Raw genomic sequence first — 26,956 nt, 5'->3', positions numbered from 1 at the left:
TATATTTTTTCAAATAAATAATGATTTCGGAATGCGATCTCTTCACCTTCATACATTCATCATGCTCATAAATAAAGATATACTCTTCTCAAGTTCTTTGCCTTTCAATATGATGTTACCATTTTTTAGGAACCATTTCTTAAGGGCGCTTAAGTTAGGAAAATAGCCATTATATTAGGAATGTGTTAAAACTTGTTTTTCTTGTTATCTTATATAAAGTAAGATTCAGCAACTGTTTAAACAGGAATCGAAACGCCACTGTAGTTGTTGTGGCGCCATCTGGCATATATTTTACAGTTTAATCATCTCCCTTTAAAACTGCCTGCATGGACAAGTGCTCACAAATGCTTTTTACAATGCAAGGGCTTTAAAGTAGCTAGTTAATAGCCAAACAGTTCATCTCAATATTTGAAAATATTGGGACGTAATTTTAGGGCTTATATTGTAGGCGTTTCACCTTTTGTAAATTTTTACGACAAATTTTCCTTTTATGACAGTGCAAATTGATTAATTAGAATGAGAAAATTTGATCGAAATTTAGAAATTTTCGAAAGTAGCCATTTTTAAGAATGTTGCTTTTTTTTAACTACCTAAAACCAGAAAGTCATTCTCTATTCTAAGAACTAAAATAGATTGATTTTCGAAACCTTAACAACTTGTTGTATTGATGTAGGTGATAACATTGTTTTATTTGTATGTATTGTTTTTCAGTGAGATTTTAGATTAAGCATAACTATTTTCGTAAAAATAACTCTTGACTAACCTGTTTAGCGCAAAGGCTTATTTTATTATTTTTTTTCATAGAAAACAAATAAATAGAGAAAAATACACATCTATTGGAAAAATAAATATACTCATGTTTCAGTGTCGCAAATTCAGTTTGGATTATTATATAATAATATAAAGATAATATAGAATGTATAAAATAGCATTTTCTCGTTCTATCTTTTCGTTTCACAAACTAGCAGTAGTCATTCGTCATAGATGGGTTTCAAGATACCATATATAGGCCAATTATTATAGATTTTTTTCGGGAAAAAAATACTATTAGAAGTTTTTCTGCCTACGGAATATTGTTCAGAAACGTGTTGTAAACAAAATATCAAAAAATCAACTCGAGACTAGTTGGGAAACTTTGATAAAACACTGGTCAAAATTATGTAAAAGTAGTTTTTCGACTGGCGTAAAAAAACTGTTATTCATAGAGAAAAAAAGGTTTATACAAAAAAGGTAGGTATTAAATAAGCCTATAAAATGAAAAAAGTCCGATTAAATTCCGATAATTTGTTTATGCACAAGAGCTCAAAAATGGTCGAAAATTGCCGTTTTTTTCAATTGCTAATAATTAATGCAATTTTCATCGCAGACACTTGTAATTCAGGATTTTTGAGGCTTTTTACACCCTTAATAAGTGGTAAAAATTTCAGCCCGAAAGCTTCATTGGTTTGGCGTTGGCGGAATTTGTTATCTAAGAAGATGCTATTTTCAATTCATTTTTCCCAAGCTCACAGGCGTTGTAGGGTTTCGATCATTAGTTGTTTTTGTACCTAAATAGTTGTATTGACATATGCATTTACTGAGAATTTAGTTTTTCAAATTTAATTTGTTTAAAAATGACTGAAAAAATGTTAATATTTATTAAATTGTTAAGATAGGTAATTATTATAAAATAAAATAGTAACCTCTTTACTTTAGTTTTCTTCGAATTTAAAAAAAAATCGTTGTTGTAAGTTGATTAGAAGCTGAGATAATTTTTTTTTTTTATTTAATCGCAGTGACCTTAATTATTAATATTAAGAGCCGAAATTTGGAGAGAGTATACATTAAGAGCTATATTTTCATGTCCTACATTAACATTAAGGTGAATTCAACTATTTAATTGCGAAAAAGAAGATAGCGGCGATGCGTTCTATTACTTGGTCTAGCGAACGAGTGGGGAGAGCGAGGCGGAGCATGCGCGCTTAACAATTTAATAAATATTAACATTTTTTCAGTCATTTTTAAACAAATTAAATTTGAAAAATTAAATTCTCAGTAAATGCATATGTCAATACAACTATTTAGGTACAAAAACAACTAATGATCGAAACCCTACAACGCCTGTGAGCTTGGGAAAAATGAATTGAAAATAGCATCTTCTTAGATAACAAATTCCGCCAACGCCAAACCAATGAAGCTTTCGAGCTGAAATTTTTACCACTTATTAAGGGTGTAAAAAGCCTCAAAAATCCTGAATTACAAGTGTCTGCGATGAAAATTGCATTAATTATTAGCAATTGAAAAAAACGGCAATTTTCGACCATTTTTGAGCTCTTGTGCATAAACAAATTATCGGAATTTAATCGGACTTTTTTCATTTTATAGGCTTATTTAATACCTACCTTTTTTGTATAAACTTTTTTTCGCTATGAATAATAGCTTTTTTACGTGAGTCAAAAAACCACTTTTCCATAACTTTCACCACTGTTAAAACAAAGTTTCCCAACTAGCCTCGAGTTGATTTTTTGATATTTTATTTATAACAGGTTTCCGAACAATATTCCGCAGAGAAACTTCTAATAGTATTTTTTTTCCTGAAAAAGGCTCTTTCATGTCTATAATGACTGGGTAATATCCATTGTTCTAACTTTTCTCTTTCTTTGTCGCTAATTGCACTTAAGTTTTCTCAAAAAAAAAAGTTCCAAATACAATTATAAAGAATACCTTCTAAAGGATCTGCCACAGCCTGGTGAATGATAAACATTTAAAAGTTCTTGTGAAGTAGTATCTTCTTTGGTATTACCTAAAAATTCATAATCAGGTTTACAAAACATTTCTGAGTCACTAGTTCTCTTTTATTAAGTTTTACAATTATATGAAGACTGTCTTTAGATACTTGAAGCCACCACTTTGCTTGCATAAGTTTTAAATTAATGCAGGGAAGGAAATATTTTTTGTGGCTCAACAAGGGATATACTGGGTGTTTCGGAAATGTGTTACCACACTTGAAGGGGATAAGAAAATATTGTGGGTGAAATTTTTGCATATAAACCCCTTGTAGGAAATGAGCCCTTTTGGCCCTGGAGCAACTTTTGTCCAAAAACGTAATGTTATCTAGTTGACACCAACAGACTTTAAGATTTAAATAACGCTAAAAATGATTTGAGACAAAATAAACACGTTTATCTCTTCTATAAGTATTTACCAACTGCATGTCCTAGACACTATGTTGGTAAACATTTATGTTATTCACAACTGTGTGATAAAAGCTCTATTGCACGAGGAACAGTGAAACAAATGAACAGAGCTGCCACATAATAAAATATCGGACCTTTGTTTTGTTTGCGACGAAATTTTACTTCTATGTCGTTCAAATGGACCAATTTACGTTTGAAGAGTATGCAGGCATGCATCTTATTTATGGCGAAGCAAGATGCAATGCTAGAGAAGCTGAGCGATTTCCGAATCGCCGATATCCTTGCCGAACAACATTTTCGTCAATCCATCGTCGGTTAAGAGAAAAAGGCAACTTTAAACCAGATGTAGGCAGTTGACATCCACGAACTGCATGAACTGTGGTCATTGAGGAAGAGGTTTTGTATCGAACTAAAGAACAACTTACCAGGAGCCGTTTTGAACAATTATAAATTTATTATTTTTGGATTATCCTTAATAAAAATTACTTAAATATCGAAGCTTTTAGGGGTCAACATAATTACATTACGTTTTTGGACAAAAGTTGCTCCAGGGTTAAAACGGCTCATTTCCGGTTTATATACATAAAAAAAAAATGTCTTCCAGGCTGTCCTCTATAATCCCCTCAAGTTTGACAACACCTTTTTCAAAAGCCCTGTACATTTTATATATTTTTTTGAGACTATTCTTTTTTTTACAAAATGCTCTTTTGTTACGTGTTTCGGAAAAAGTTCTAGTGTTCATAGACACATCAGGTGAAGCATGTAGTTACATAGAGTTGAAGGAGAATATCAATATTTGAAACTTGGCAACTAGGAAACTATTCTTGAAATTTACAAGGCGCTGTTGCCATTTTTTCAAAATTTCTGCAAATCTGGAGATAAGTAAATCTGTAAACGTGGTGTTTGTATACCTTCAAAACAATAATGATAACACAGGCAATCAAATAGAAAAAAATCTATTTTAGCTAGAAAAACACCTCTACCACTACGTGTTTTGAGCTGCAGAATATGAATTTGACAATAGAATTGCGTAGTCAGGTCAGAGTTCTTTTCTAACTTCAAAAAATCGATCGAAATAGCAAAAACCTGTGCTTATTTCTTATGAAAAGCTTTGTAGTTAACTTTACGAGAAACAAGTTAATAAAAACTCATCACCAAGCACATGGTACTCCAACCTTTCCTTGAAAATTTATGTGAAAGCATTCGATATGTATAAATTGTCATTATCCGATCGATCGATTCTGATGCCAAATTTCCATTGCCATATTCAGAGCGCATTTGTGAGTGGAGTAACTCTGATGCAAACTTATTTGTGCCGGTTTGTACTAAAGTGATTATAAAAATGGCAGTTTTGTTTACGTTACTGACTACCACTACTAGTGCAATTGATTTGCTTGGTACGTTGGGGGACAAAAATGTTTTATTCAGATTTTTTCTACTTCTGCAAAAAATCCTCTGATTTAACTTGAGGAACTGTCCCTTAGCACTCTACATTCATTTTTTTTTTTTTTTTTTCATTGAAATTAAAGCGCTTTTAATTCGTTTTATAAATTATTTAACAATACAGTCAACAGGCCCACAAAAATAAATTTTGCTCGGGACCTGCTCCCACATGTATATATAAAAACTTAAATGGATTTTTTAGATATGTTTCCGCTCATCCATATTTATGAATCGCCATAACCCGGGGATTTTCTTGTTTTTGTGCCATGTGCAATATTAAAATATGTTCCGCCTGTTCCGTTCTGATTTATGCGGATACCATGGCGTCGGGAAAAAAAATCATTAAAGTACGAAATCACCCCTGCACCTAAAATAATACCTGACACCGAAAAAGTTTACGTGTGTTATTAATTAAAATTGTTGTTGTGAGGGCGTAATATATTTTACGTTTCCAATATTCTCGTCAGTGGATCTATTTTATTTCCCCTAACAGTGCTGCCAATTCCGTTAAAATATTGCCCATGTATCACCGCACAATAACTTACCATTTTTATGTGCCACCAACGGCGTCGTTGTTGTTGAGATATTTTTTATACGAGTTTAACCCCTAATTTATAACCCATAGAATTTCTTATATTTATAATGATAACAATAGCGCACCTTGCGTCCCAGATATATTTTCCTACAGAAAAACTGCCAGTAAAAAAGGATTTCTATCCGAGAATGCGACATAATAATCCTGACTATCAAAAAAGTAAACCCTGAGTTAAAAGCAACTCTAATCAGTGATCGTCAAAAGGTTTATTAACAATATGAAGAAATTTAAAAAATGTATTATTCAAGTTCTTATTAATTATTAATTTTTTATTTATTACTTTACTTTGAAGATATTATGCTAGTTTAAATTAATTTATTTAATTTTTAATAAAAAGTACATGTTTAAAATTGAAGGGGATAACTCTGAAAGTGAAGTAATTATTAGAAGTATAGAAGATAATTATTTTTAATATGAATGTGCTACGAATAGGGATATAAGAGTAAAGGAAAGTAGTCAAAATTAAATGTTTTACAAAAATGTATCCTAAATTCAGAGACTGATATATATATATATCAAATAATAGTAAGATTTTTTGCTATGGTCAATGGACCTGCTATTATTTGAGATACGGGGTGTCAAAGATGATTTTTTAAGTCAAATTTTAGTTATAGCCTCCAAAAAAAAGGCGATGTATGTAATAAAATTTAGTACGGGTATGTTTTTGAGACGTCGCTAGCTACGATCATTTCCAGTGACACTTGTTAACGTAACTTTTTTTGAGGTTAGATTTTCTACACTATATTTCTGTATTTCAATGTAAAACATAATTTTACAAAAAAAAGGATACTCTTGCCAACCAAAAGAGCTAACTAGAACAGGACATATACTTCCAATTTCCTTTGCTGAAAATGAAACTATTTAGACCACTATTTTGATTCCTTAAAAAGTTATGTTAGCAAATATTCGTTAGATGAAATTGGATAAAACATTTTTTCAATGGTAACTTAATTTAAATTGGTTTATTGCATCTGGAAAAGCTGTTCGTTTCTGGCCATCCTGTATTTTATAAATATAAGCTGGTTGACTTTGGAACAGTCACTTGCGTTTTTCTCAAAAAAAAAACGCAATTCCTTTTCTACTACTTCAACAAGAACATCTCCTTAATATATAATTGAGTACTACGTATAATAGATACAGTAACCTTAAAAATGTTTCATAAAATTTCCCAGGAAAGGGTCGGTCTAGTTATCTCAACACATAGTTCAGGGAAGTTAGGAAAAATAGCGGAAATTTTTAGGTGCAGCAGATATCGAGATGCGGTTTTCTGCATTGTGTTCAGGAAGGTCTCAGGAAAAAGTCTATATCGTCTGGTTAAGCCATTTTTTGAAAAATGCCTTCTGGGCCGGAAAATGCATTTTCCAATTGCACCATTACTTGCACCATTATAGGAACGACTGGAAACTCGGAAAAATCGCTCGGAAATCGTTCCTCGGGGGGGTTTCGGGGCTGCCGAATTCGATTTTGGTATTAGAATTACCCGGGGGTACACGGGGGTGGCTCTGTGGGGGTACGCGAGGGGTGAATTGGGGGAGAAATGGCAGCGTGCATGAAAATCGCTCCAAACTCGTTACTCGGGGGTTTTCGGGGTTGCCAAATTCAATTTTGGCATTGGAATTAAGCGGGGGCGCTCGGGGGCGGCTTTGCGGGGGTATCCGGGAGGTCATTCTGGGGGGGAAATTGCATAGTCCATGGAAAGCGCTCCAAACTCGTTTCTCGGGGGTTTTCGGGGATGCCGAATTCAATTCTGGCATTAGAATTCCCCGGGGGCGATCGGGGGTGGCTCTGTGGGGTTGTCTGGGGGTGATTGGTGAGGGGGGGAAATGACAGCGTCCATGAAGATCACTCCAAAATCGATACTCAGGTGTTTTCGAGGATGCCGAATTCAATTCTGGCATTAGACTACCACGGGGGCGCTCGGGGGTTGCTCTGTGGGAAATGGTAAAGGAGAAAGTGAAAAATCACAAATTATGAAAACAATACTTTATTCAAATAACAAATAGGAGTTTTTGTTAATGTTGAATTATTCATTATAAACTCAAATTTTTAACTTAAATACTAAACATCTTGTTCAAACTCTTCTTCTTCTTCCCCTTCTTCATCTTCTTCCTCGTCACTATTCTCGGCCCCGTTGGAAGTTTCTTATATCTCCAGAAACATCCATTGTAAGCTCAAGCCAATATTCGATTCCGTTGAAAAACAAATCCTCGAACACGTGATCTATCAAAAATGACTTACAAGAGTGCCGGACACAACTCAAACACCAAAAAAATGGTCCAAAATCCAAAAAACTTGATCACTTTAGCACTGTATTCACGTATAACGAAAAACCCACGTGGTCCAAGAGTGCCAGACGCCACTCAAACACCAAAAAAGGTCCAAAATCCAAAAAACTTGATTATTTTAGCACTATATTTAGGTATAACAAAAAACCAACGTGGTATAAGAGTGCCGGACAGAACTCAAACACCAAAAAAAGGTCCAAAATCCAAGAAACTTGATTACTGTAGCACTGTATTTACATACAACGAAAAAGCAACGTGGTCCTAAACGACAGATGTAATACTGATGCCACACAGACGCCGACTGCGCGCGGGAACTGGACCCATATTTTTTCTCTTCAGTCGATACAGAATATTTCTTTTCGCGCCGGTCCCCGTGGTAACGATACTCTACTCTCTTTATAGCTTTGGCGCCTTTTTCAAATCCAGTTTCGAGGCACAAAAGACTTTCAAAGCAATTGTTTTTATAATATGTGTAATATTTATTTATTTAATATTCAATCAAAATATTTATTATTCATACCCCCGGGTAATTCTAATGTCAGAATTGAATTCGGCATCCCCGAAAACCCTCGAGTAACGAGTTTGGAGCGCTTCCCATGGACTATGCAATTTCACACCCAGAATGACCCCCTGGATACCCCCGCAGAGCCGCCCCCGAGCGCCCCCGGGTAATTCCAATGCCAGAATTGAATTCAGCATCCCCGAAAACCTCCGAGTAACGAGTTTGGAGCGATTTTCATGTACGCTGCCATTTCTCCCCCAAATTCACCCCCCGCGCACCCCCACAGAGCCACCCCCGTGCACCTCCGGGTAATTCTAATGACAGAATCGAGTTCGGCAGCCCTGAAAACCCCCGGGTAACGATTTCCGAGCGATTTTTCCGAGTTTCCAGTCGTTCCTATAAAGGTGCAAGTAATGGTGAAATTGGAAAATGCATTTTCCGGCCCAGAAGGCATTTTTCAAAAAATGGCTTAACCAGACGATATAGACTTTTTTCCTGGGACCTTCCTGAACACAATGCAGAAAACCGCATCTCGATATCTGCTGCACCTAAAAATTTCCGCTATTCCGGTCGATTTTGATCTAAATGCCCTGGACTAACATGATCAAAATCTAATAACAGTGATATTTAGTATCGTCAAAAACTTATAAATACCAAATTTGAATACATTCTATTAATTTTTGGAATAGATTTACTAAAATTTCATTATAAAAATATTATTTGATGCTCTGTATCTAAAAACAAAAGGTGAAGAAATACTGTTATTTCTTGAAAGCACTTGAATTTACACTACCCTCTTCCAAAACGTCCTGTACCATTTCTTATTCGCCGTTTCCTCTGGTGTATCTTTGCTGAAGCAAGTTCATCAGAAGTTTAATGTTGGTTTAAAAAACATATTATTTTATACGTGAAGGAGAATTACTTATTTTCGCGCTATTCTATGAACATTCTAATCTGAATTGATTTGTTCATCATCATTGTTAACATTATCACCATCACTATTAGTGTCACTATCACTATCACTGTCACGGTTACCATCAATATCACCATCTCAATCGCCTCACCATCAACATCACCATCATTATTACAATCATTAACATTATAATTGTCATTATAAGTACCAGTATCCTTTTCCCTACCCCTATTCTTATCCTTATCATTGCACTTACCCTTAAGTTTCTCCTGTTTATCATCATCATCATCATCATCATCATCATCATCATCATCATCATCATCATCATCTTCACCATTATCATCATCGTCGTAATCATCGTCGTTATCAGCAATAGATTTTGAACTGTTCTAAATGGATGTTTTCTTTTTCTTCCCATATGCCATTTAACTCTATGATTTTTTTGGTAACATGTACCTGAACTGAAACTGTAACTGTAACTTAACCTGCATCTACCATCTTCAGTTTAATAAAGTTATATATTATACAGGGTGGTCCGAATTTTATGCAGGAAACTTCGAGGGCATATAGATCTCTTTAAAATAATAGGTGTTTGCCTTATAAACATAGGTATGGAACGGCCTCGTTTTAGAGATACAGGGTGTTGAAGTTGTTAAAAAAAATAGATTTTTTGTTTATATCTCCGGAATCTATTAACCGATCTCAATAAAATTTGGTATAGATAATGTATGACAGTATGCCTTACATTTACTAAAATATGAGCTCTAAAGGTTCAACCAGTGGTGTACAACTGGACAGGGGCCGCTCTCTTTTTATAAAAAAACTACGCCACTGTATTTTTTGCAAGTTATTGTAACGGATTTATATTCTAATGCACTAAATACGTAGAAAAGGTAACTTGAAATTTTTCCCGAAGATTCACCATTCTCAAGTTATTCATACAAATACAAACCCCTTGTGGCAGACACTTCAAACCATAATATTACAAGAATATTTATGTTTATACTTAAAAGGAAGTGCAATTTGTAAGCAGATCAACAAAATTATTTCCACATCACCTGTGAGGTAGTGTTCCTAGTGTATTTTAGTTTCTCCTGGAGGCTTAATCCACTATCTTTACAAATAAGGACAATTTAAATGAAAATAATAATAAAAATACATTTACCAAGCAACGACAATTAAACAAGAAATGAAATTAACGTTACGTATTTGCAGCAATTGTTCAAAATGCGAACCATCCACATCGATACATTTCTGACAATTTCTATTAATGATTAATGGAATTACCTAACTAATATCATGTGGTGGTTTTCTTTTAATTCATTACACCCCTCTTCTATTCGCTGCAGTAGTTGTGGTGGAGTAGAGTAAACTTTACTTTTCAGATAGGTAACCCCAAACGTAGAAGTCCAGGGGGTTTAGATCTGGCGATTTGGCTGGCCAAGAGACTGGATTCTCTGCACCATTATGGTTGACATTGGCATTTGGTCTTCAACCTATCCATCGCCCCATATAATTTTTAAGCCATTATTGTATTATTCTCCTAAAATGCGCAGGAGCACCATCCATTTGTATCCAGCTATTTTGTGGTATATTTAATGGAACATCCTCTAATAATTCAAATAGATGGTTTTCTAGAAAGTTTAGAAATGCTGGGAATTTAGATGGGGTGACAAGAAATAAAGTCCGAATTATTCCGAGCCAGAAAATTCGTTGAAAAGATCTTATCCGAATTTCATGAGGATTTTCTTGTGACCAAATATTGTGAAAATTCACTACCCCTCGCCTTGTGAACGTAGCCTCATCGGTCCAAAGTATTTCTAGTAAGAATTCTGGATTATGTTGTGACTTTAAAACAACCACTAACAAAAATTCAGGTGTGTCTACATCTCCCGGAAGTAAATTTTGCACAGGTTGTAAATAGTACGGATTTCTACCATCCTTATGTAGAACTTTTCAAATTTTCGATTTACTCACCCCAATGTTCTTAAAATTTCATTTCTGTGTCTTTCATTGAGCCGTCGTGATTTTCCAAATATCGTTTTAATCCAAAAGATGAAAGCGACGAGTGTAAAGAATTTTGTTGATGTGCTTACAAATTGCACTTACTTTTAAGCATAAACATAAATATTCTTGTAATATTATGGTTAGAAGTATCCGCCACAAGGAGATTGTATTCGTATGAATAACTTGAGAACGGTGAACTTTAGGGAAAAAATTCACGTTACCTTTTTTACGTATTTTGTACATTAGAATATAAATCCGTTACAATAGATTGTAAAAAATACAGTGGCGTAGGTTTTTTTTATAAAAAAAGGGTGACCCTGTCCAGTTGTACACCACTGGTAGATCCTTTAGAGCTCATATTTTAGAGAATGCAAGGCCTACTGTCATCCATTATCTGTACCAAATTTTGTTCAGATCGGTTGATGGATTCCGGAGATATAAACAAAAAATTAATTTTTTTTAACAACTTCAACACCCTGTATCTCTAAAACGAGGCCGTTCCAGACCTATGTTTATAAGGCAAACACCTACTATTTTAAAAAGATCTATAAGCACTCGAAGTTTCCTGCATAAAATTCGGACCACCCTGTATATTAATATCGATTTAAATATTCATTTCTGTTATACTTTAGCAGGAATTATTTATAATTGCCATGCATAATTTTTCCCATTTATATTCTGATACAATAAAGTTTTCTGCTTTTGTAATAGACATTTTTATTACATTTTTCAGTTCCCGTTTGCTCGATACCAAATATTTTCACAAACATTATGTCGCTCCGCACGCCAGAGCATCGCCCTATATTATCGGTTTGGCTTTCGGTTATGCATTATTCAAGACGAGAGGAAGGCGGATACGGATTAATTTAGTTGTTAACATATTGGGATGGACTCTATCTTCAGCGGCCCTGTTGTCGGTGGTTCTGGCTGCCCACGTCTTTCACGAGGAGAATTATACATACAACAGATTATTTTCCTCCCTGTTTCTATCCTGCAGCAGGTCGGTGTGGACCTTTGGTGTCATGTGGATTATATTCTGCTGCGTAAATGGCAAGGGAGGTAACTATAATACATATACAGGTTGTTTCATTACAGCTGGGACACGGCTGTATAGGAGAATGGAGGAACATTCTTCAATAAAATTTTGTTTTTTCTCAATTAACTAGAAATTGATAAAGTCCATTCAATCATTCACTGACGTAGGGAATTGATTATACTTTGCTTGTAGAGCAAATAAGACCTTATTTATTTATTTGTTTAGTTATGGCAACTCTTCAGAATTTTGTCAAATATTCCAATGCAAAAGACAGAAGTTGGAAGTAAATAAAATAAAAAATATATTAGTTGCAATTGCATTCCAAAGGAAAAAATGTGCTATTAAGTTCAGCCTTTCCTAAACATGGTCTGGACTAGCTTTGTTCTTAGATTTTTCTGATGTTCCCTCTGCCCTAGTACGTACCCAAACTAGTATCACGTTGTTCGGACTTACTCTCCATACAGCTCCATACCACACCAGATTTGATTGGTATGAGCCGATTTTTTTAACATTGCCTGACAATTGAAGTAAATAATAGGTACATTGTTGATTTTTAACATTCCCCCCTATTTAAATTCTAGTTAAAGTATCTTTTATTCAGTTTCGACATTAAATAGAATTCATACTGTTTGGTAAAAGTAGATTTTAAATGTGTGTATTTAAAACCAAAGTCATTACCTAACTGCTCTTTCTGCCCCATTCATGAGTTAAACAGTATTATTTACTTTCGTGCATACAAAGCTGTTTTCGCTTTGATTAAAGCGAGTCCGATTAAATTACCTTTAGATTTCCATCGACAAATTGATATTAAATATTTACCGATTTATTGGATTTCTGCAATATCAACGTTACATCTGGTAACAGAAAATGACACAAAATTTCGAAATAGCAATAGAATGTTTCTCAAAGCAAAAAAAATGCAGCGCGTAACACCGAATTTCTCTACAGAGTGGACCTAATTCTGAACTTTTGTCTCGATTTTCGATAGAAGCTGAATCAAGAATGTTGTGTCTCGATATCTTGATTCGCTTCAAAGTTCCAGAGCGTTTTGCAATTTTGTCTTTCTTTTATGGTGCCCTATAACTTTTTTATTTGAGAAAATATTAAAGTTTTCTAACAGGGTTCGTTAAACAACGGCGAATGCGACATTCTTACAGCCCCACAAAAAAAAGATCGGATCTGGTATTCAGACCCTCGTATTTCCATGTATTTTTTTACGTTGAATCCGAATCTGCCTTTAGATTTGGCCCAACGAGTCTTAGTTTTCGGGAAAATTCAAAAAACAGGTCCGAATTCACAAAAAGCGTTATTTACGATCGACCAAAGTTATAAAAAATCAAATTATTCTACCAGCTCCCTAGACGTATGATTTTTCACTCGTTTAATTCCAATTTATCATCATAGTCAGACCTCGACCTTCATCGATCGCATCTATTTCCATTTCCATATCTGCTTTCACTTCCATATCTATTGCATTGTCCTCTTCAATAGTGTCCATCTGCTCAATATCACGGTTGCTTATAGACATTCTGGATGTTATCACTCTTCACTTATTTATGTAAAAAGTATTATATTCTTATTTTGCGTTGTTATAACTTTTATTTATAAAAAGTAACAGTCTTCAAAATAATAGGGTTTTTCTATACAGGGTGTCTCATAATTAGCTGCCAACCCTGAACAGGCCGATTCTATGATCAAAACTAAGTAAAAAAGTTCATATGACATAGGGCACAGGGACCCATTGAAGAGGGAGGAGTGGAAATCATTTTTTTGGTATATCTCTCAATCGCGTTGTGATAAATGAATGAAATTTGGTATACACAGCTAAATTTTGATGAGCAATTTGATGGACTAATCTATTTATTTCCACAAGGTCCATTGGGGTGGGTACGGGGGCCCTTGGTACTTTGCGTGTGTAACTTTTTCATCTTTGACTTTTTAACAAATTGGACAGCAAATTCCGTTTTCCCGAACTGTTTTACGTTAAAAAGATACTCTTGTTTCAAATCGTTATCTTTAACGGTTTCTGAGAAAATCGCTCTTGAATTAATCCCACTTTGGTCAATTTCATAGTAAGAAGGTGTATTCAATGGACCTCAGATTCGGACATTGTTCAAGGATTCAACATTCATCATTACAATGAGTAGCGTTGAGAAGAGTGCTTGGACTAGTTTCAAAGGTGCAGCGACAAATTTTTTAGGAAACAACAAGAGTCCTAAATACGAAGAAATTGTTTCAAAAATGATAAAAGTCTTCCAAGATCTGGGATGTTTGATGAACTACAAGTGGCACTTCCTTCATTCACATCTGGATTGGTTTCCTGAAAATCTTGGAGATTATAGTGAAGAACAAGGTGAACGATTTCATCAGGATATAAAGGTTATAGAACAGCGATATCAAGGAAGATGGGATGAAAACATGATGGCCGATTTTTGTTGGTTTTTAAAAAGAGAAACGAAAAATAGAGGGACTAAACTAAAGCGTAACCCTTTGCATAGATCCTTTGAAGAAAAGAGAACACGTTATAGGAACAAAAATAAGAATGATTTGTTGATATCGTTTTCTTTTGTTTAGTTAGAAAGTAGAGTATTCTACAAGTTTTATTGCATTCTCAATCTTTTAGGCTGTTATCTCATCTCTCAGTACAAAAAGTAGATGGATAGATGGGTGTATGGGTGGGTTTTATAGGTGGTACAGGTAGATGAATAAATATGCGTATTCATGCATGAACGACTGGATAGAAAGATGTATGAATTCATAAATGGGTGGGTGGATAAAAAGATGAACTTGCAGAACTCTGCAATGCACGAATTATGCCATGAAAATGGCGCTTTAAGCATTTTGATATATTTTCTGTTATGGAATGAAATTGGACCAGCTTTTCTCACTCTATGATGATAAATTGAAATTAAACGACTGAAAAATCATACGTGTAGTGAGCTGGTAGAATAATTTGAGTTTTTTATAACTTTCTTCGATCGTAAATGATATTTATTATGTTTTTTGAATTTTCCCGAAAAGTCAGACCCGTTGGGCCAAATCTGAAGGTAGATTCGGATTCAGCGGAAAAAAATACATGAAAATACATGGGTCTGAACACCAGATCAGATCCTTTTTTTTGTCAGGCTGTGATAATTTCCGGTTTTTCTCTTGTATAATTTTTTCGGAAAATAATAAAAATCATTCAAAAATATCAAATTTGGCCCACTCTTAATTTATGAAGAAGTTATCTTGAAACTTGTACCAGAAATATGTAGCAGCTATACATATATAAATCTATCCTCTCCTCCTTCTCCTAGATAGAATGACCTATAGATATGTTATAATAATACATTACTGTAATATGTTTCAGGACCGGTAAACGTTTTCTTAGCTCACCCTGTATTTAAAGTACTAGGAAGGACTGCATACAGTGTTTATTTGTTGCACTATGGCTTTCAGTCAGCAATGTCAGCCGCTCGAAAGGTTCCACATTACTTTTCAGATTTTCTGACGGTAAGTCGTAACTTGAGTCTAGTTCTCAGTACTTTCTATTAAAATTTTCCAATAATATATCGTGTTAACATTCCTGAAATATGTAAAATATTAAAGCAAAAAGTATGTACATTGTATTAAGTAACTTTTTCAAGCGCTTAAAATTTACAGGAGTGTAAAATATCGATTTCAGCGAACATGTATCACCCTTAACTAATTCACTGGCTTTTATGGTCCTAAAGAGAGGGAACAGTAAATGTAACTCAGCAGAGTGCAATAAACATCACATACTGATTGAATTTCACGTGGAATGTATAAAATTTGTTTCAATGTTTAAAATAATTTCAGTTTTCACCTTCGATTTACTTTTCTTTCGGCAAACAACTATGCCAAGCTTTTTATTGGAAAGTGATTTGATTTACTAATTGTCATTATTAACTAATTATTATTAGCACTTAATTTTCACGGTTGTCAAAATGCGACATCAAACGCATAGTACTTATAATAAAAACAGTTTGAGAAGAATAAGAGATTTTAATAATGGCTTTACTATGTCATAACGAATTGTAAAGTTATGGATATACACGTGTATTTAACTTTGATAGTATTCATAAGAAATACATCCCAAATTGATACTAGGTACAGCTAAATAAGAAAATTTATCATTCTCAATATGATATACAGGGTGGTTCAGGTTTTAAGGCAGATAATTTACCAGATGATAGAACATACCTAGTATTATTTTAAGCGTAAAGTTTCATATGAACTTGAGTCATAGTTCCCTTCGTTCTCGAGGTACAGGGTGTTGAAAATGGCAAAAATATCACATTTTCAAAAATATCTCTGATCACGTTTTTATGAAACTTTAATAATATAATATAATAATTTGTTATTTGTGAAATTTTCAACTTCAAACCTGAACTACCCTGCATGTTAGACTAACTCCAATCTTGGCAAACATTAAATAACTATACGAAGTGTATTATTCAAGGATCGTGCAATCGTGCACGATTTAGTCGATTTAGATTTATTAATGAGAATTTAATAGACCTGGAAAAACTTTAAGGGCAAAGTGTTAATTCAGTTATGTTTACAATACGTCAGTAAATGTAACAAAATAATAGGGTTTCTAACTCAACTGCTCTTATAAGAAAACATTTTCAATTTTTTGATATATATTAAGTATTTATCTTTTTTGGTAAGGTTACAATATTTAATTTTTCCTCTCAATTAAAACGTTCTTTCCCCAAAATTCATTAAAAATCAGAAAGTGACAATGGTGACAATATTAACCAACAGAATATATCTATTAAATTACCACATTCTTGGCAATCAAAAGTTACACCAGACAAAATAAAATTTAATTATTTGCTACTTTACCATTAGAAATAGTGACAAATATTTTTTATTCTTATATGATAAACATAGAGAAATTATTATTATTAAATTATCAGCCAGTTAAATAAATACTTATTGCTTTTTGACCATCATAATTTTAATTCGTTTTGCTGATTGTTGTTGGAAGTTCTCAGATGGTTGATCAAAATTTACTCACTAAATTAAGGAAAATGCGTTTACCAAAAACTATAATTATGTTAAGGAAAACGTCAATGATATTTTAGTTTTAACTGATATAATATGAGAAATCACTTAATTTATACATTCACAAAAAAAATCTTGATTTTCAATGTGCTAATTTCGAATCCTCTACTAGTTCCATAACAAGTAGATACACCAAATATGACGAATCATGAATACAAGCTGGGAGTATTTCAGTATAGTGTACTTATTATGTAGTTTATGTAAGAGGATATAGTCCAACTAAGAATCAGCTTCATCATGAAGTTGGAACTATATGATAGTCTTCCCGTCATGGACGTCTTTGTGAAAAGATAGGTGGATGTTATCTTAGGACATAGCATTTATAGAAAGTTAATCCACACAAATCTGATCATGTTATCATCATCTGATCTAGAACAAAAGTGACTTTAATATAAAATTCATCAACCACAGTACTTGGATGAGGAACTACTGCAGCTCTCAGAGAGTTTGGATGTGTATAACAGAAGTATTGACTAAATCATCAGAAGAATACATACCTATGTGCTATATATAAAGAAACAATAACAATAGCACTGCAAGGAAGATAGGAGTAGCCTTTTCCAATGCGAACGATAATTTCCAGGGTGTGTGTAGCATCTCATACGCAGGTAGCAAAGTCTACATTAGATAAACAAATATAAATACTGGCACAAGACGAAAAGAACACAATTTTCGAAGCACAAGATAGATACAGCTCAGTAGATCTAAGAAGTATCAGAATTTTAGTTAGAGAAAAGGTTTTGGATAAAATTTTATATATTAATAACAGAAATAAAAAAAAATCGAGATCATTTCAACTGAGATAAAAGATTAGATCTATTTGGAATTCGAAAACTACTCAAGGACCAAATCGTTATAGACTCGTGGTTTCGAACCATACACCAGAACTCCATGGACCAGTGTACATACCATAAGACTTAATTTCTAATATCAGAAATTCCTCCGAAGAAGGGAGTAACATGTTTCTCGAAACGTCAAGAAGTTTACATCAACAATGTGGTCATAAGCTCGGAAATTGATCAAACAAAGCTTAGGAATATTATTAATCCGGTCGAAATAGACCAAAGATAGTGGTAAGTTTACAATAATTCGCATAGAGCGGGTACACTATTATAAGTAAAATGTCAAAAGTCCCCACCGATTCCATGCTTGCTAAAAAATGTATTTAAGGTCAAATTTCGCAAATATCGTTATTTTGCATTTTTCTCGTAAACGGTAAGCGTTATGATAAAAATAGATCAGACAAAAGCTGTAGATCATGCAATTGTCTACAAAAATTGTCCCAATACTTTTTTCCTACAAATCACCATTCCTAAGATATCACCATTTCAAATGTTGAAGAAGTCGCATTCTATGCAGGGCAAATGCATTATATGCATACATTTCCACACCACCTATGAGGTAGTGTACTCGGCGCGTTTTTTTAATCTGGTTTCCCCGGTAGACATACTCTACGATCTATTGCGATTCAGCTTTATAAGATGATATTCTATTCAATAAATAATGGCACTATTGGTTATGATTAAACTGGAACGAATTATTGATGATTTCGGAAAAATTTTAATCTGACTGATAATCTTCAAATGCTACTTCAACAATAATATCTTCTTCGCTTTCTTCTTCATCTTCTTACTCTTGATGGATATCTATGAATTGTTAAAATAAAAATGCATCAATTGTCTCCTCATTGATATCATAAGAATCCTCATCTGTTGCATTTGAGTCAACATTGGAGCAAGACTGGCCATGACAATAAATTGGTACATACTAATGAACAAAATAATCCTACTCTTTTACAGCCACACTTGCACTTTTTTGCAATTGCAAAAAATGGTGTTAAGAAGTTTTTATGGAGCAAGTGGGAGTAAAGTTTAAATTGGCCAAAATGTTATCAAGTAATTTCCAAACCCAGATCTACAAATTTTGTTTGACCTATTTTTATGATGACACTTACCGTTTACGAGAAAAATGTAAAAACCGTTATTTACGACCTTTGACCTTGGATTTTAGCATGCATGGGAGCGGTGGGGACTTTTGATATTTTACTTATCCAAAGATCTATACCAATATTTAGCTGTAGGGTAAATCTAGAAGAGATGACGCATCAGGTGAGATGACGCACTGTTCGTTCTGGCACAATTATTGTTCATAGCGTATATTTGCCTACACCTGTAATTCTTATTATGTCGTCACATATATACGTATCAAATACAGTTATATTTGAGTAGTGTTAGTGACGGTATTTTGTTAAATTTATTGAGGTTACACTAAATATTTTTACATCATTTAAAGTCAGAAAATATACAGGTACGTTGTTTTCAAAACACATCTCCTCTTATGAATTTAGTTTAAAATTGCTGCGTCAACTCACCTTATATTTACTGTAAGGTGAGTTGACGCACGTATGCGTAAGGAGAGTTGGCGCAATAATAGACACATCGTTTAAAATTTTATTTTGTCATAAATGTTATTAATGTATCGTTTAATGCATACCGACGAAATATAAAAGAAATGGAAACGTTAGAAGAGGAGAGGGGACAATAGAACAGTTGTCTAGAGCAATCAGTGCTATCGATAGAGATGCGATGGGTATTTCTGAGGCAGGTCGCGAATTCGGTAGCCCCGAATGCACTTTGCGACGCCGAAGGAAGTGTGAAGACTTCGAAATAAACCGTTTGAATTTTGAATCTTCAAGTACACTAGGAGCCTACAATAGGATAAATTAGTAAAGCAAAAGTTGAAAACACATGGATTTGTACCTACGAGATCCTTTATGCGCTTTATGGCTTTTGAGTTAGCAGAAATACTAGAATTACCATACAATTTCAACAGAAAATCTCGCAAGGCAGATTATGTATGCATGGTTAGATTTTTTTAAGAGAAATAAAGAACAATGCGAAAACAATTACGTTTTCGTTCAGAGAATATGTTTCTTTGTCTAACTACAATAATGAGTATTTATATTTATTATTATTAACAAATTTCAAAATAAACCAAAAGTAAATTATATGAAGTTTTAATACGAATTTATGAAAAAAATAAAAATGTGTGATCGTATAACATACTGCGTTATCTCTCCTCGATACCTAAGGTGAGAGTCATAAGAAAAGAAAAAGTTAGTTTTTACCAAAATGTCTGACATTTTGTCATATTTGAAGTCATATATTATAACTTATTAAGCTCTTTTAACGCAATCTGAAGTTTTGCTCTTTATTTTCAATTTCACATATGTTTTATACCCTATGCGAATTATTGTAAATTGAAGTGTCTATTTTGACCGGACTATATACTTTCCCAAGACTAGGACCACAAGTATTACGGATATTAATNTCTAACTACAATAATGAGTATTTATATTTATTATTATTAACAAATTTCAAAATAAACCAAAAGTAAATTATATGAAGTTTTAATACGAATTTATGAAAAAAATAAAAATGTGTGATCGTTTAACATACTGCGTTATCTCTCCTCGATACCTAAGGTGAGAGTCATAAGAAAAAAAAATTTTAGTTTTTACCAAAATCTCTGACATTCTGTCATATTTGAAGTCATATATCATAACTTATTAAGCTCTTTTAACGCAATCTGAAGTTTTGCTCTTTTTTTTCAATTATTTTAAAAAATGTGCCGTCATATCTCCTAGATTTACCCTATGCGAATTATTGTAAATTGAAGTGTCTATTTTGACCGGACTATATACTTTCCCTAGGATAACAAGTATTACGGATATTAAGGTAGCAGCTTATTAATAATATGCTCTCTACTAATCATGTAAAAAATTGACATTTGGTAGGAAAACTTTAACATTGGAGTGTCATTCGTGTGATGATGACACTAATCATAATGTAAGAGAATGTCTATGGAAAATAAAAAACCAATTAATAAAAAATATACACAGTTGAAAAAAAAGTGATATTAGGGTGTATTTATAGTCAATTTCTACTGTTTATGTATCCATGGTATTCTAATTTTCAATTTAATTCAGTTGAGAGCAAAATTTTTCTGTTTCCTCTAAAATTAAACACATTTTAAATACTTCAATGCTCTGGAAAACACTAAGTCCGTACTTTGGCATTATTGTGATATAATGGAGTATTCGCGGACTTACATATTACAGTTCGCCAAGACTCGTAAGTAATTAAGTTAAGGAGATGTTGCTGCATGGAGAAGCAAGGCTTCCGCACATATTCAAGCAAACCTTTACATGCCAAAGCACCACCGCACAAACCGTTATAGTGCTTAATACCGTAAGAGAGCTATAGTTCTATTGCCGTTCACGTCATTCGGACACAAAATCAATTACATACAAGGGGAATGTACCCTAAAGAGAACTAAACGTGCATAAATCCTCAAGTTAGTTGTGATTGAATGTGAGGTATGTCTAATCGAAGTCAACCATTGTAATTGAAATTAACCATTACTCAACAAATTGTAGATCATCATTTTTAATTGTTGCATTTGTAAATCAAATATGTAGTTCGGTGTGATTCTGCTAGTGAATGTGAGTAGAAATGTGTNTCAATAGTTTTATTAAATATTGATTATTGAATTGATACAGTAATTAATTTATTGTCGTTAATTCAACTGCAATTTGTAGGTCTATTGTAATAGTAATAATAAATAAATTTTACTTGAAAATGATAATAGTTACGAAAAACTTACAAGGATAATTTTTTTGTCCCAAATTAAACGGAGAATCCAAAAAATATTGTTTTTTAAATTTAAAGCCTGTGGAGTACTAATATTTTTTTAATAAAGCAAGGGAGACCCCTATTTTCTCCGTCACTTGTAATGTAAAAAAAATAAAAAATTCTCCAAAGATTACACGTACAGTGCCAAATCATTTATNTATAGTTCTATTGCCGTTCACGTCATTCGGACTCAAAATCAATTACATACAAGGGGAATGTACCCTAAAGAGAACTAAACGTGCATAAATCCTCTAGTTAGTTGTGATTGAATGTGAGGTATGTCTAATCGAAGTCAACCATTGTAATTGAAATTAACCATTACTCAACAAATTGTAGATCATCATTTTTAATTGTTGCATTTGTAAATCAAATATGTAGTTCGGTGTGATTCTGCTAGTGAATGTGAGCAGAAATGTGTGGACATTTGAGTTGGAGTTTATAATATGTTCTTTTAGGTCTATAATCATCTTAAAACATTTATCAGTATACGAGGTCTGTTCAGAAAATAACCGAACTTTCAATCATAAAATTAAACATATTTCCTTGTTAATTCAACCAACTTATTTTAATTTGATGGCATACCTGATGCGTAGCACAAACTTCTGTTTTGCATTTTTATATCAGCGAATAGAAAAATAAGCAACAAATATTTTTTTCTTCAAATTTGGTACATAACTATTTTGAGGAAGGTAGAATACCCTTACTTATTTTTTCAATAAAATATGCTTACCAACAGAAAAAATAGTCCCACTTGATTCCGCCCGGCTCATTTGTAATTAAAAGTGTGTTAACATGAAACACCAGACAACCTGTATATCTACTGCTATATGTTTCAGAGGATCACAAACTAAATTGCCTTTTTTATGAAGTATTATTTATTTACGTCCTCAATACAACAAAATGTTTGTATTCGATTCATTTGAATTTAAATGGAAGTTCGAACAATACCACAGAAAAAAATGGATTTGTTGACTATTATTTTCTTTTTCAGCTCTACATGGCATGCTCGGATATAGTTCTAATGACTTTACTCGGAATTCCATTTAGCCTATGTTTCGAATATCCTTTCGTAGGAATGGCTTCGCTTTTAATGAAAAAATCAGGTAAAATGTTGCTTTTCGTATATAGGGTGATTCAGTTATTTATAAGATAATGTTTATAAGATAATGCCAGTTATTTAGATGTCCAATTCATAAGTGTACATGCCACTAACAAAATAGGAAACAGATAAATCTTAAATGCATACGCTTTTATTAAAATAACATGCTTATTTGATCCATTGATCTATGTTTTTTAGACTTATATTTCGTATTTTATTAGCTATATTTTTATACAAATTATAAAATAAATAATGACCTGTATATAAACCTATAAATCAGGACAGCTAAAGGACTAGACTAGTAGAGACAGATAATGGCATTTTCACACTAAAAAGTAAATTAGATATTTATAAAAAAAAATACTTGTGTTGGCTTTAACGTCTTTAGGTAACATTTAAAGAAACAGTTTATATTTTTTTCTAAACTTTTATCCATTCTTAAATTTGTTTAAATTACCCTGTCTGCATATTATCCTTACAACAGATACAGGCTGTTTCTGAAAGTGCGAGTTCAATTTTAAATGACAATAGTAAGTATTAAAAATAAATCGCTTGGTAAACAGCCTTTACATTTAAAAATATTATATTTTCTTAGGCTGTCCCAGAAGTACCCTGTGTGTAGTCCGTTAGTTTAAATTATATGGTTGTAATTGCAGGTAAAAGCAGAAAAGTATTACCAGAAAATATGAAGGAAAAATCGAGCATTAAATAGAGCAGCTGGCATAAGACAATTTATTGTAATTTATTAAATATTTATCAGTATATTAAAGATTAATGCAGCAAGATGTTTCTATTTTTTTATGTTCTAGATTGAAAACAATAATGATAAACATGAGCAACGAAAGAAAAACATTGTAGCAAAGTATAACACTGTAAATATTATTATTACTAATTATATTATTATGTAAATATTACGAAAACGTACTATTAGAAATATTAATTTTTTTGCTTTGAATAAAGCTTAAAAGTATGTTCATATTCATTTTGGTATCGAGGGAAAAGTGGTAATCGATACATTTTTATATAAGGTGAGGGTTTATAAGGTTCGAATTAAAAGTTTTCAGGGAAGAATAGGTGGATATTTTCGGGATTTCAGTGTTCCTGCTCCCCTTCCGGTGTGGACTGTTAAGGGTACGGTCAATGAGAAATATGCATAAAATATCATTTTGTTATGGTCAACAGAATATGACAAAATGTTCTACGTATTTTACATTTTTTTCTGCGTTGCGGAATATTACCGATCAGATTTTAAGTATGTCATAGTAAATTGGAAAGTTTATGTACCTGTGTACCTTGTCCGTAAAGGCAATTCCCTTTACCTAAAATTTTTAATTATAACCATGTAGAACATGTGTTTGTAGAACAGAACTCCTAAATATGGTAGTACCAGATATAGAAGACAACCGTTATTATATTAAAATGTATGATAGCAAGACACATTTTTGGAGAACAATTGTCACTTGAGATGTATTTCATACATTTTATGAAATATTTTAGTTAATTTTGCAAGATGGTTTGTCAACTAGTTAACCTTTTAAACTGGTTTATTAAGTTTAGTACAAGAAATACGTAAGAGATATTATGCAGTACTTACTATGTCCTATTCTTATCTATATCTATACTTATTCAAATTCTAATTTTAATAGAAACCCGATTTCACTATTTTGAACTAATCTCAACATTTGTTTATCTTATAAGAAGATAATTGCTGAGATTTGTGACACATTCCTTTCAGAGAAATTTATACAATAGTATAATATGTCAAGAGTTTTATATAAGAAATACCTTCACTTCGAAACCTAAATCTTTCAAAGTAGAGCGAGCAAATACTCTGACAAAAGCTCAATATATTTGTTCCTGAGAAGGGTAATTGAATTAAACTGAATAATACCGCAGAAGTTTCCAACAAATTGAAAGCTTTTGTAACGCTGTAACGAAATTGACCTACGGGATTCGCTACTGACCTGATCGATAATATTCGTAGACAATTTCATTTGTGGGATAGATAAATGATTTTTGCCTCATCTCTGTGTGCAAAACCAATCCTGTTTTTGGTGGTGACATAACCAATACAAGTTAAATGCAATAGTACAGAGCATCAATTTATTTTTATTTCAGTTCTTAAAAGTATTTCTTACTGAAATTTAACCATCTAAAAATCCCTCTCAAATTTGTCCAACCGATACTACTGATTTTTACTGATAAATAATAGTCTGCTTATGAGTTTAAAATGATTAAAATTTTAGGTCATGCACAAAATTATAAATACAATTTATAATGATGGGAAGATAAAGTAATTATTACACGAGTTATTACATAAAAAAATAAATAAAAGCAAAATATATGGTGTGATAAAATGAATAATGGCTAGGAATTTAAATAATAAAGACAAAGACCAAAATTAATATTAAATAAAATATAAGTTTGACCAAGTTAGGATAGAGTAGGTTAGAATAAGGTTTGCGTATGATCTCAGAAGTGTCATTATAAAAATTTTGAAATGAAAAATTTATTAAATAAATCAATTGTTAGCTAGTCACACAAGATATTATTTATTTTTCAAAATAGAGTAGATGATAACATAAAAACCAAATGAAATCATTCCACTTTGATGAAATTATTAGTTCTGATCAAATTAACTTTAAATACATGCGTTATTCTTTTAATTTCAATTGCTCTAAGTCATTAACTAGATAAAAAAACAATAATAATAAACAACCTTTCTCAGAACGTCACCTAAGGTAAGATTTCTCATGGTTACAAAATTCATACCGTTTTAAAATTGAACAGAGACCTTCTTTCCAAATTAGCAGTCCAGTTTTGAACTGAATTGAAAACATATGCTCAAATGAACGGGCACCTAACTAAGAAGAAAAGAAGTATGCTGGGTAGAAGAAGAAGAAGAAGAGCTTAAACCAATCAAGGTAAGAAAGAGAAACACATTCACTCAAAATTATAACGAAAATGGTGTCCTGTATTGTTGAAATTACAAAACAATAGATACATGAAAAGAGAGAAAAAATATGTTTTGAATTTAAGGTACTGCTAATTAATATTAGTAACGCGTACATAAAAATAATAATAAAGTGACAAGTACACAAATATACAATTTAATAGGTAATTATTTAGATACAGTTTAATATTCAAAATCTTATAACTACAAAAATCAACTATAACTAGCGCTGTTATTATTGCGCTTATCAAAATTTCGGGGGAAAATAAAATTATAAATAAAATATATAAATTAAAAAAATATTATACGCTAATATTATTTTTACTTTAATCCCAAAGTTTATAGTTTTAGAGAAAATGGCGCTTAAACTTGAAAAACTACCCCCAAATCAATCAAATTCCTCCCTCATCTAAAAAGGTTGTCAAAAAACAAAACCTAGTACAAAATGTACCATATCCTTGGGTATAATAATGAATCTTGACTGGTTCAAAAATCACTGTCTACTATACAGGGTGATGGAGCTTGATTATTTCACTCTAAAGTCAATTTTTTAAAATGGAACACCCTAAATTGTATTTGCCCATGTTAAAGGCTATAAAAGTAGCTTTAAAAAAATATGGCACACGATACCCTTCAATAAAATACTTTCTTAGGAAATCATCGGAAAACGTTGATTTTTCAAAGAACGACTGAAACAAACTGTGAAATAACGACCAAAACTTCAACACTTAGTAAGAGGACTATGACGATTGTAACATTTTGTCTTTGACAATTAAGTAGTTGACACTTGTGTAAAAGAAGGTTTTCAAAATGAGTTTAAGTACACAAGAAATGATCAATATGATATCAGTTCTATACGAATGTCAAAGAAATCCGTTATTAGCTAGTAAAGTGTATGCCGCACGATATCCGGAAAACGAGAAAAAACCAAGGCCTGAAGCTTTTCGCTCATTATTGAACCGATTTGAAGAGACAGGAAGTGTTGCATTCAAAAAACGTACAATAGTTAACAAACCAGTAACAAATGAAGAAAATAAACTAGCACTAGTGTCAAGAGAATTTTGAAACAGCATAAATATCACGCCTATCATATGGAATTACATCAGCAGATCGGGATTTTATCAGCAGGGAAAACTTTTCAACAAGGTCATTCTTTATTTTTTGTTTATTTGACGAT

General features: G+C 32.6%; 1 protein-coding gene across 1 annotated transcript in view; it reads left to right on the top strand.

The window, feature by feature from the left end:
• LOC108904655 (O-acyltransferase like protein-like) overlaps nt 1-23,548 on the top strand; it is a 70,995-nt gene extending 47,447 nt beyond the window's left edge. The window contains exons 8-11 of the mRNA XM_018707288.1: nt 11,655-11,980; nt 15,310-15,452; nt 22,719-22,830; nt 23,483-23,548. Of these exons, the coding sequence (XP_018562804.1) occupies nt 11,655-11,980; nt 15,310-15,452; nt 22,719-22,830; nt 23,483-23,538 (637 nt within the window). The 3' untranslated portion in view covers nt 23,539-23,548. The remainder of the gene's footprint in view (nt 1-11,654; nt 11,981-15,309; nt 15,453-22,718; nt 22,831-23,482) is intronic.
• Nucleotides 23,549-26,956: the final 3,408 nt, after the last annotated feature.

Source organism: Anoplophora glabripennis, unplaced genomic scaffold (assembly GCF_000390285.2).
Source record: "Anoplophora glabripennis isolate ALB-LARVAE unplaced genomic scaffold, Agla_2.0 scaffold102, whole genome shotgun sequence".
Taxonomy (NCBI): domain Eukaryota; kingdom Metazoa; phylum Arthropoda; class Insecta; order Coleoptera; family Cerambycidae; genus Anoplophora; species Anoplophora glabripennis.
This window is presented reverse-complemented; position numbering and strand designations above follow the sequence as displayed.